This window comes from Medicago sativa, chromosome 5 (genome assembly GCF_051527215.1).
Source record: "Medicago sativa cultivar Bolivia chromosome 5, Bolivia_mono, whole genome shotgun sequence".
NCBI lineage: Eukaryota > Viridiplantae > Streptophyta > Magnoliopsida > Fabales > Fabaceae > Medicago > Medicago sativa.
The window spans coordinates 62945649-62957146 of record NC_140753.1 but is presented as its reverse complement, the minus strand read 5'-3'; the positions used below and the strand labels follow the sequence as shown (position 1 = coordinate 62957146).

General features: G+C 33.5%; 1 protein-coding gene across 1 annotated transcript; it reads right to left on the bottom strand.

The window, feature by feature from the left end:
- Nucleotides 1–1188: 1188 nt before the first annotated feature.
- Nucleotides 1189–10124, bottom strand: LOC146923883 (AAR2 protein family). Its single transcript, XM_085708987.1, has 13 exons — nucleotides 9904–10124; nucleotides 8171–8253; nucleotides 7418–7475; nucleotides 6047–6106; nucleotides 5214–5343; nucleotides 4916–5139; nucleotides 3966–4058; nucleotides 3816–3887; nucleotides 3059–3091; nucleotides 2405–2530; nucleotides 1985–2041; nucleotides 1730–1825; nucleotides 1189–1639 (listed from the first exon to the last, which is right to left on the bottom strand). The coding sequence occupies exons 1-13, from the start codon at nucleotides 9997–9999 to the stop codon at nucleotides 1592–1594; spliced, it is 1176 nt and encodes a 391-aa protein (XP_085565113.1). The 5' UTR covers nucleotides 10000–10124; the 3' UTR covers nucleotides 1189–1591.
- Between the last annotated feature and the right edge of the window lie 1374 nt (nucleotides 10125–11498).

The following is an 11498-nucleotide window of genomic DNA, read 5'->3' as shown; positions in this document are numbered from 1 at the left end:
AAACAGCTCCAGAATACGGCTTCGCCTGCATAGATGTTCCTTTGGATAAGGAATGGATTTCAAATTAGTTCTTCATAGGACAACAACCAAATCAGGCAAAAGATCAAAGGTGAAAGATCAAGCTTCAACAACGACTCTTTGGGTGCTGGCAATTTCACAACGTCTCTTTCACACCTCTATATAAAGGAGTGAAGATCTAGAGATTTTGGTAATGCTGAACAACAGACTCTCAATACTTTTACAAGTGCCAAATCTTTGCTGAAATTGTTCTGCATTCACTTAGAATTTCTGTGTCTCAAAGTCATATCTTAGAAATTCTTAAGTCCATTGAGTCTGTATCTGATTTGTATTGTGAGCACCTCTGATTGTATATCAAGTGTTCAACCTTAAACAATTTTCTGTGTAATTTTGTTTAGTTAGGAAGTCTCTTGCAGTTGTGCTTGAGCAGGAAGTCTCTAGCTTGTGTGCTTGAGCAAAGGAAGTCTCTTGCTTGTGTGCTTGAGCAATTGTAATCATATATTACTCTTAGTGAAATCTCCTTGGAAGTGCAAGGGGGACTGGACTACTTCCGGTTTGTGGAAGGAACCAGTATAATTGCTTTGTGTCGTTCTTCTTCTCTCTCTCTGTTTTATTCCGCTGCATTTAGATTCTGATTATCACTTCAGAAGCTGTCTCACTTAGCTTCTGATCAGTGTGTTCAGTTTTTAGGAGAAACGAAGAATTTTTCAAAACACAATTCAACCCCCCCTTCTTGTGTATTTTCTCACCTTCAGACATCACTTTGCAAACTCTTTTCATTACCATGCCAGCCGTTGAACCTCACAAAAACACACATTGGCATGCAACAACTTGTCATATCTACTAGTAGAGACTATTTTGATTTTTAGGTCTGTTATCATATTTGTTGTCAACAAACTCAGCCAATTCCATTTAGATGTCAGTTACTACATTTTATAGTAGCTAAGTTCTACAGAAGAGCAGGGAATTCTTTTCCTTGCTCACTCTTCCACTAAAGTCACAACCTATGATGTATGCCAATTAGGCCAAATTTTGTGTTCCACTGGCGTAGCTCAGTCTTTAGCAGAGGGAGAATGTAGGTTAATTGCTTTTCTCACAAGTAAACTTCTCTTGGGCTAAGGTTTTCTATGATCTATGACAATATGTTATCAATTTAGATAGAACACAATCTAGCATCCAATGAAATATCTAAACATATTGGACAGTGATTGCCACTTCATCAGGCAACATGTAATATTATCAGTAAAAGCTAGCAACATGTCAAATATACACGTCAAAAAAAAAAAGTGTCAAATATAATATTTTGTAAACTGTCTAGCCGACATGTTTTTTAACAGTCATCTAAGTTCAAAGACATTCCTAGTCCAACAATTTCTCAAGCTTCTGATAGGGTTCTAATCTTCTGCGCTATCCATTGCTAAGATGTATTTACATATGTTGTGTTGTAAAATGTCAGTGAAGGGTTTGTGTATCACACTAAATTGGCTAAAGGTCATGCAAAGTGGCATGATACTCAAGATTTGATTCCTCAAAAACACCCTTTTGTAGCCAAGATATTACATGATCCACATTTCTAAACTGCGTGAGCTTCATCATCTAACATCTCTACTACAGGAGCAAACTGCAAAATGAACAACCAATAAGATGATTGATTAAGGCGCATGAAAACAAATTCACACAGAACAAAGTGAAATAACTTGTACACACTGACCTCATCGTTCTCATCAAAGTACAAACCATCAACAGCGTTGTTCTGCTGAAACTCCCACCCTAGATTGCTCTCTAATAGCTTCTTAAACTTCCTTGTCTGCAAGAAAAGGGAAGATTACAATTCAACAGATGTAAAAAATCTCAACCAAGTCTAATTTAGAGTAGTTTTACGATACTGAGTGACATAATTTGAAAACAAAATAGAACATTTATTAACATTATAGCAAATATGGAGACATAGGCTCATAGCTCATACCCATTTTAAAAGATCTCCATCAATGACAGACCCATCTAGCACCAATGAAAAGAATTCCTGCAATTCCAAAACAACAAGCTATAGTTCCACTTCAACTCAGCAAATCAAATATCCATAACGAAAATTAGATACGAATTCTAATCAGTATTAGTTGGAAAACACAAGACTTTTAGCAACCAGTTTAGTGTCGCACAATATGCGGGATACGTATCGCGATACGGTACAAAAACACCCTCTGCCGATACAAATCGCGATCAAATTAGGCGCCAGTCTATTTTCTTTTAATAAGATAGCTAGGTACAACAACAACAACAACAACAACAAAAACCAAGCCTTATCCCACTAAGTGGGGTTGGCTACAAAGAAAGCAACGTAATAGATCAAAATTATGCATTTGAGTATTGAGTTCATAAATAATACCTTACAATGATGGTGCAAAAAACTGTCAGTAGAAAACCAAGAATCATCCAACAATAGTGGTCCTGTGTTATCCTTGCGATCTTTCTGTAGTCCGTATTTTAGTTGATAATAGATTACTTTTATGAACTACAAAAATTCACAAAATATTAAGCATCAGTTTTTTGGTGAGACAAAAAGAACAGCAAACAAGAAGGAAGTTGCTGTTGCCCAATATAAAGACCTAACTGAACTTACACAACAAATAGTTAAGGTAAGAAAATATTGAAGTATGGCAAGCTGCTAAAACATCGATCTTTTGGACAGTATATCAAAGTTCTCATTTTCCATCATTTAAATGAGTTTGATGACTCCCAACATACTCTAAATTACTAGAAATCATACAATAAAGATATTATATTTTTAATATATTGGAATACTTTTATTGTTTGAAAGGAAATTGATTAACAATTTGGCATACAACATGAGATTGTCTTATTCTCTTAATCCGGATTCAGCTGCTTTTTGTTCCCAGACTACATTACAATTATTACAGTGAAGGATGAATAAGTAGAAAAATGTATAATAATGCCACTGTTTGCACTTATATTATCATATTGTTTATTACTGCTCCTCATATGATATTTTCCGAAGGAAGTAAAAAGATTGAAAGTTTACCTTGGTAAATAGCCGTGTTCGTGTGTGGAAAGGCTGCAAAAGATTACATAAAGTCATGTAAATATAATAACAAATTATGTATCAAATATCAATGATATATTACAACTTCAAGCAGAAAAGAACCCGAAGTTATCAAATATCACACGTCTTACCATAATCAATAAGTGCCTTGTATCCATATGCAATCATAACCTAGGCCCTACCACCATAAAATGTCCTAAGAAGTAAAAATTGTTCGTATGAAAAATATATTGCAGAACTCTACATATAAGGGAAGAAAATGGTGCCTCTTATCATGAACAAATCTACTGGCTGTCTTTAAACACACAGAAGACCAAAAGCCACAGATTCAAAGACAAAACTAGCGTCTAACAAAGCACACATGAAAACAAAAGTAACCATTGCACTGTAAGCAAATGTCATGGAACCACTTTACTTAATGCTTAATTGTGGTAATCAACACCCCCATCACCCCATGAAACGGTTTACCAATCATAAAAACTGAATACTAACGGTTCACTTCTAAGTAAATTGAATAGCAAATCCATGAGAATCATAATGGTAATCATGTAACAGTTGTGTACGTTGTGTGCATCTTATAAGTCTCCAAAAATGTTGATAAACAAGCCATGCTATTAAATCTAAATGAACCATTTCTAGCATACAAAAAGAAACAATTTTTTTAAAAAAAGGCAAAGAGTCTAATAGTCTATGCACGCATTATTCAAACCAGAAACGACTGAGAAAATATACTTACTGCTTCGGTGCAGCCAAACAGAAGGCTAACCAAGGATTTCCACTGGAGAAATGCTTCTAACGACTGACCCATCTGCACCATTGCAAAATATCATAGTCGATTCAACAAGACTAACAAATTTATAAAGAAACCATGTTTTCTCAACCATACCATAAGGGCGATAAATGCAAACTGCAGTTCTCCAAGGAGCAAGTCTTCAGAACCTCCATAATCTTTTGTCAGTAAAGTCTCTAGCAATTGTGTCTGAGAACACCAACACAAAACGTGTGCACAGATCAGCAAAAAGCAACAGGTTAAGACCCTGTTTGATTAACAGTTTACTCAAGTGCTTATAGCATAAACACTTATCATATAAGCAGGCACGGACCAAAGTATATATAAAATGGGGGCGGTCACTGCCCCCACAACATGTAATACCATGAGCACCCCCTCTATATAAATAGTGTTCGCCACCCTAGTTTTATACCATAAACACTTCTCTTTGCTGTTTCACTAATGACTTGCACTTTTTTATTTTTTCTTCTATAAAAATAGAAAAAGAAACTTGTTGCACTTATTGATATCTATCTAAGAAAAATACGTAATGTTAACTGTCAAGTCAGTATTTTTATAAAAAATAAAAAATAAAAAAAAAATAATAGTGTCTCACTTGTTTACATTATTTAAAATATAAAATAATATATAATGTAGGAGACAAAGTTGAAGTTAGAAATAAAATAATTGTGTTTCAAGTCGGTATTATATTTTCACCACCCCCAATAATATATTCTGGTTCCGTCCCTGCATATAAGTGCTTATGTATAAGTTATTTCTTTAACAAAAGATAAAATAAGGTTAAATTATTTACATATAAGCTATAAGTTGCTTTCATAAGCTATCTTGGAGAGCTTATGAAAACAAGCTGAAAACAGCTTATGGGCATGTCATAAGTTGTCTCCATAAGCTCTCCAGACAGTCTAACAAGTGTTTATGCCAGTAGATAAGCTCCAATAAGCCAATCCAAGCATTCCCTTGACTATAAGATAAGATTACTGATTTCAACACTCTTTTGTCACAATGACTTTTTGGAACCAATTATTCAATAGTATGTGCATGCCTACCTTGTCAAGATTCAAAGAAGTAAGTTCCTGTCCACTGATCCCCTTGCATTTTACAACACGTGGAATGGAAGTATAATAACACCCTTTTCTCTGCAACTTGCCAACAGATGTTGCAGAATTATCAACCTTCAGCTGCGTGTCTAGTGCTTTCTCCATTGGTGTTTTAGGAGCGTTTCTAAACATATCATTTTCGCATTCAACACTGACTTCTCCTCCAATGGGCTCTGCTCATAAATAAACAAGAATATAATATCAACAGTTTAATACAAAAGACACCTCACTCAAGCAAAAAGCATACCAAGCCGTTCGATGATGCTCTTTGTAATGAAATCAGATAATCGTTTCCAATCTTCATAGTGGCTAAGATTGTAAGGCCCAAGTTGTCGGTCAAATTCCATATTTTTAACAGCCAGACTATATCTTTCATCCTAGAAGAAAAGCAGTGAAAATAAATAAATATATACCATCAATTGAAGACTGAAGAGCATGAAATTCAACACATAGACTTTAAAATATAAGCATTTAAGCCAAAGTTTCTTATTTAGCTCTATATGAATCATGAATTTTCTAATGACTGGTGCACATGTGAACTAAATGGCAACTTTGTAATCCAAAAGACAGAGTTATAGAAAAATTATATAATGGAAATAACAAAAATGAAAGAAGTAGATGAAAAAAGAAAGAATTTCCAAGTAAAAACATGTAGGGTAATACAGATGTCAGTATATCCTCAACATAGAATGATACTTATCATCTTTCGTTTAACAATATAAACACTAATAAAAGGAACAAAATCAATAAAGTTTAATTACATTGCATGAAAATAAGAGCATTTAGATAAAAGGAGATTAGAAGAAGTGTTTGATTGAGGCAGATCAAGACATTGTTATCCTGGCTTAAAGTTTGTCTCTTTTAATTGGTGTTAAATAAAATAAAAGCAGAAAATTTGTTCGCTCATTAAGTGGTTGCTAGATACTTGAACTCAAACACAATTGAGCACTGATTCTATGGCATATTAAGGGCTTCCCCACATTTTATTAAGGGAAAATCAACTAAAAGCACAAATTTCCCAAATATATCATACAAGAACTAGCTTGGCTATCACTTTCAGAAAACTTAATAAATGGATACCTCTTCCTCAGATACTTTGACTAGCCGTTCCTCCTGTTGGTCCCATTTACGAACAATTACCTGCATGGCCAGGAGATCAAAATACTATTTAGTATACAAATTTTATTATTCTTTTAAATGCAATTACATTCTTAAAAGATTTTCAGACCGCAGGCAGGTTCAAACAAATGAGCATTGGTTAACTTTGACAAATCAAGTTCAGATATCATTTACCATTTTAGCCATCATTAAGTTGGTTAGAATATAGCACTACTATTTTGACACCAAGCCACGTGTCGCTACATAATTCCATCATATCAGCTTTGATTTCAAATGAATCCCCTTGTGCATATTATGTTCAATGTTTTGTATACTGTTCGCAATTGGTATTAGTTGTTGCATCTAAGCAAGATATTCATGTCAATGTTTTTTATCAAGTTGAATTTCATTGTCATGATTGTTGGTGCATCATGTAAAAGTAATGACCAATTAAAAGCTATTCATGCTGCAAATTTCATTCATTTTCTTCAGTGATGAGCTTAAAAGTGAAAGAGATTGTAATCAAACTGGTTCTTCACAGACCACAGGTAATACTTGTTGGAGTTATCGCTTGAAATCTTTTCTATCTTAATAAACATGTATGTTGTTATAAGCAAGGTTTTCTTAAAAATTGTTTAGGATGTTCAACGAGGTGATGTGGATGAAGCTTAGGATAGGTTTACTTCTTTTGAATTTGTTTTCATTCTGCCTCCCATGAAAAATACTAGAGATTTCTAATACGCTTTGTCACGTTTATGAACTTCAATTTCAAATTTGATACATCTAACTTCATCTACTAAGACACTCATTAAAAGTTTAGATGAAGGAAGAGATAAATTGGTTGCAAATGTCAAATATTTTGTCAAGTCATTCAACTTATTCTTACAAGATTTTAAAGCTCATTTTCTTGCAAGATGAAAAAGAATCTACCACAGACAAGATGACATTGTAATAGAGCTGTATTACACAGTAAATATTTTGAATGCTGTGATAAACTCAAAACTAGTTGGAGCAGAATGACAAATTCATGATAACACATGGATCTACTTGTTCTAAGTTCAGCAAATGAAGGGTTGGCGAATCCAATATCCCCTTTTCTGATTTCAGTGACCACACACTCTCAAATGGAAAAAGGGAAACAAGTGGACACCACAACGTCCAAGTCATGAATATCACAAACATTTCTGTGAGGCTAAACAGAAACAAAGTTGCATGAATTAATTAATGTACCTGAGACTATATCAAGACACAATAACGAAAAATAAATATGCACAAAAACTGCAATGAACACATTTTAACATAAACCGTAAAACATAAAGGTTAAGTTAAAAATAAATATACTGATTTTCAGACCTCTGAAGGGCCAGCATCAATAAAGAATCCAATCATCGGTGAAAACTCCTTTCCATCTCTGCAGGAAGCCAAAAAGAAAATGAAAATGAACAACAAAGCATCAAATGATGAAAATTTATTTGAAATAAACACCACTGATTCTAGCAACTGATATAAACAATGGCTTAATCCGTAGTTATTTCACAAAACTGTACAATGTTGCAGCATACAAGATTAACACTCTTTGAAAACATAAATGCCCGGATCACAGAAAATATCGGTTTGTTTAGATTCCGCAACCCTTTATACAGGCACCATTTGTACTAAATAGTGTATTGTGGAACAATAGCGATTTGTTCAAGTTCTGCTATCCTATAGTGATATAGCATCGTTGTAGCTGACATTGTAAATGCAAAAAAAAAACACCTAGGAAGCATATTATTATTACTAGAGCCTTGCGATTTAGATGAACACATTCGAGTTTCTCCAAATACTAGAGAATAATAGGAAGCATATTGCTAGCATTCTCTAGGGTTTAAAATAAAGGTCCGTGACCACGATCTGGGCCGCGACATAACAGTTTTTTATGTCACCAAAGCTGCAGCACTGAAGCAACTGATGCCTCATTTGACCACGATTCTGAGTAATATCAAATATTGTGGCGGGAGTTACTACAACAGCTATTTGAAACCCTGACATTTTCTCATTCAGACAGGTATAACAAGAACTAGAAAAATGAATTATACAGCATTAAGCAGAATGATCAAATCAAACCTGGTTGAGGAACTATAGTAGACAAAATGAGTTCCCGGAGGAATCATCTTAATACCCTTAAAAGAAGGTCCCACAGAGAACACCTACAAAACAAAAAAGTACAAAAACATTATATTATCAGTATCAAACAAACTTGAAACTTAAAAACAATAAAGGTTGATTTTTTGTTACAATTACACACCACAGGCTTCAAAGTTTCACTCAATTTTCACATTATGGGCCTCTGGATTGACTTTCGTTTGGTTTGAGATTTTTGGAGGGGAGAGAGTATTTTAAATTTTGTGTTTGGTTCAATTTTTAAGAGGGTAAGGGAGGGGAGCCAAACCCCTCCTAGCACCACATTTTGCACCCCCCACCCCAAATTGGAGTTTTTGGAGGGGAGGGAAGATGTGATGTTTACATTTTTATTATAGTTCCCAAATTGTCCTCAATTTTATTTTAGAATTCCAAAATTGTCTTTATTGGAGTGTTTAACATTAGTTTTTTTTTATTATGAATCATGCAATCATAGGGAAAGGAGATCATAACTATCAGCAAGAAAGCAAGCATAAGAGTATTCATGAGAGGGATACTCATAGAGATTCATCAGAATGAATATAGATTAATACAAGATAATGGCAATGGTACGATGAGTGTTCCTATATATAGAGATTAGTTGGAGTAACTAACTCTAACTCTAGTTAACCTATCAACTAACTATAGTTGATTAACTATAGTGTAATATTTTTTCTGCCAAAATTGTCTTTAGAATTCCGTTCGGTGACAACTGCAAGGATCTCAAATGATCACTCCATTGGTATAATGCTTGTAGTAGTAGTAGTATTATTGGGTACACTTGAGTAAATAATAAACACCCTGTGTTATTCTTTTGGTCATCAAATCAAATTACATGAAATAAGTTTTACCATTTAATTGCTCGACAACAGTATATTTGCAGCAAATAATCAAGCACTTCAGGTCATCTTAATTATAGATCAATAGCGAGAACAAGAAACACATATGTGAGAAAATGGTTGCAGTATATTTTAAGGGTAAAACAGTTAAATAATTTTAAAACCCCCCACCCCTTGTGAACCAAACACATTTTAAATTAAAATCCTTCTCGTCCTTTCCCCTCTTTCGAGCCAGACATCATATATTTAAAATACCTTCCCTCCCCTCCCCTCCCCTCCATTAAAATCCCTCCCACCCCCCTCCCCTTCATTGAACCGAACGGACTTTGAGCTTATCTACTGGCATAAATTGTGTGATGTTGTAGAGATAACTTTTGAAAACATATTATAACATTGTCCACAAGCATTATGGGCTTGTTTGGACTAACTTAAATGAGCTGAGAACTTATAAAAACAGCGTATAACATTGATCATAAGCAGTTTTCAGCTTATTTTCATATATTTCTCAAATAAGCCTATACATAATTTAACTTTATTTTATCTTTTACTAGCTTATATGAAAACAAACTTATAACTTACAAGAAAACAACTTATATGCAAAAAAAAAAATCAACTTTATTTCATCTTTCACATAGACATAGCTTGTACATAAGCGCTTATCAAATGAGTTGTTTATCCAAACGAGGCCTAAGAGAAGTATTTAAAGGGAAAAAACACAACAACAAGTCGATAATAGACAACAATGGCAAAAGGATACGTGCATAACCTCTTAAATAAGAGTTTTTTGTGAACAGAAAGGAGTTTTTGGAACAATGAACAAAGAAAGAGAAAATTGTTTACCTGAGTATCAATGGCAACAAGGGTGTACTGAGGGACATCGAGGAAGAGAAGAGTGACACCGTTTTTGACAAGCTCCAACGCTGCTTGAGAATCCATACAAGCAATTGGAACTTCGAAGATGAAGTACACCACGTGCGGCGTGCGTGCGTGAGCGAGTGTTGTAGATGCTGAGAATGTTGGAGAAACAGCACCGTTCTTCTGGTTTGGTAAAATCAGCTAGTAAACTAGTTTCTAGCGCTATAGCGAGTGATTTATAGGCCCTCTTTGGTTAAAAATAACTGAGAGCAATGGTTGATAAACTAATTACAACGAATAATTTATAGCGGATAAACTAACTGTTTACCGATTGAATTTATAGTATTTAGTAAAATTAACGATTAAACTATAAGCATATATGGATAAACTCATGCGAAAGTGATAGTTACTAAACGATGTAGTTGAGACAAATAAAAGTTTTAAGTTATAAACTATTTGAATTAACTTATTAAAAAATGCTTAAACTATTAAAATTAAGCTATAAGATCATGAGAAAGCGTCTTTTAAATTAACTTATAAGACATAATCTATAAGCGTAAAAACATGACTTACCAAACAAGTCACAAGGCTCTGTTTGGTGAAAAACAATGTATGGTAAATAAACTTGATTAAATTTGTAATGTTTAATAAAATTAATGTTTAAAATAACTTATAAATATAAAATGACACAAATATTTGCACATATTTTTACACACGTTAACATGCTGAATTTATGAGAGAATAAAAATGATTTTTTACCAGTTTGAACATATCAACTGTACATTTGTGTTCCTAATTGTTATGGTGGATAGAAGTTCGATCACTCTGGCGAGTTTGATCACCATGTACGAGTAAAACAAATTTAATTTACATGTATTTGGTATAAAATTAGTCAACGCCTCTGTATCCAATTTATAAACCAATATTGTTTCAAAGGTCAACAAGTAGTTAGCCACTTCAATAATTTCCATAAAACTTATAGCAGCTTTCGACTTGCAGAAGAAACTTAATTATTATGAATAGTGACCTTTTATGCAGACTCCAATAAACACGATGAATATGGAAATGGAAATTTAACAGTATCCAATTATGTCAAACTTGTTACAGACATTTGCGAAGATTCTTGAGGTCTACGGCATTTCATGATCGTTGACGTTGTCAAACTAAATTTCAACACTAAACTGAAAACGTTCATTTCACATTATGAAACTAACAATTACACATTAAAATTTTCGCGTAAGCGATTCCTATATAATTACCTCTATTTTTTAATATTCTGTCGTCCAATTGTTTCATTAAAACTTTCTTAAAAAAATCGTTTCATTAAAACTATGACTTGCGCCAATTTTTTATTTGCTTTATTGCCTTTTTTTTTGTTGCTCTTGTAAATTGCACTATTTTCTAGTTTTAATGTAATATTATCAGTAAATTAAATCATAAATAAAGTAAGTTTCATTTTCAGATTGTTTTGATGTGAATTTACATTTAGTTGTTTAAGTTTATCCCATCACATGAATGAAGTATTATATGTAAATTTTTGTAACATGAATCTTAAATCAAAGTTTGACACATCTTGTGCC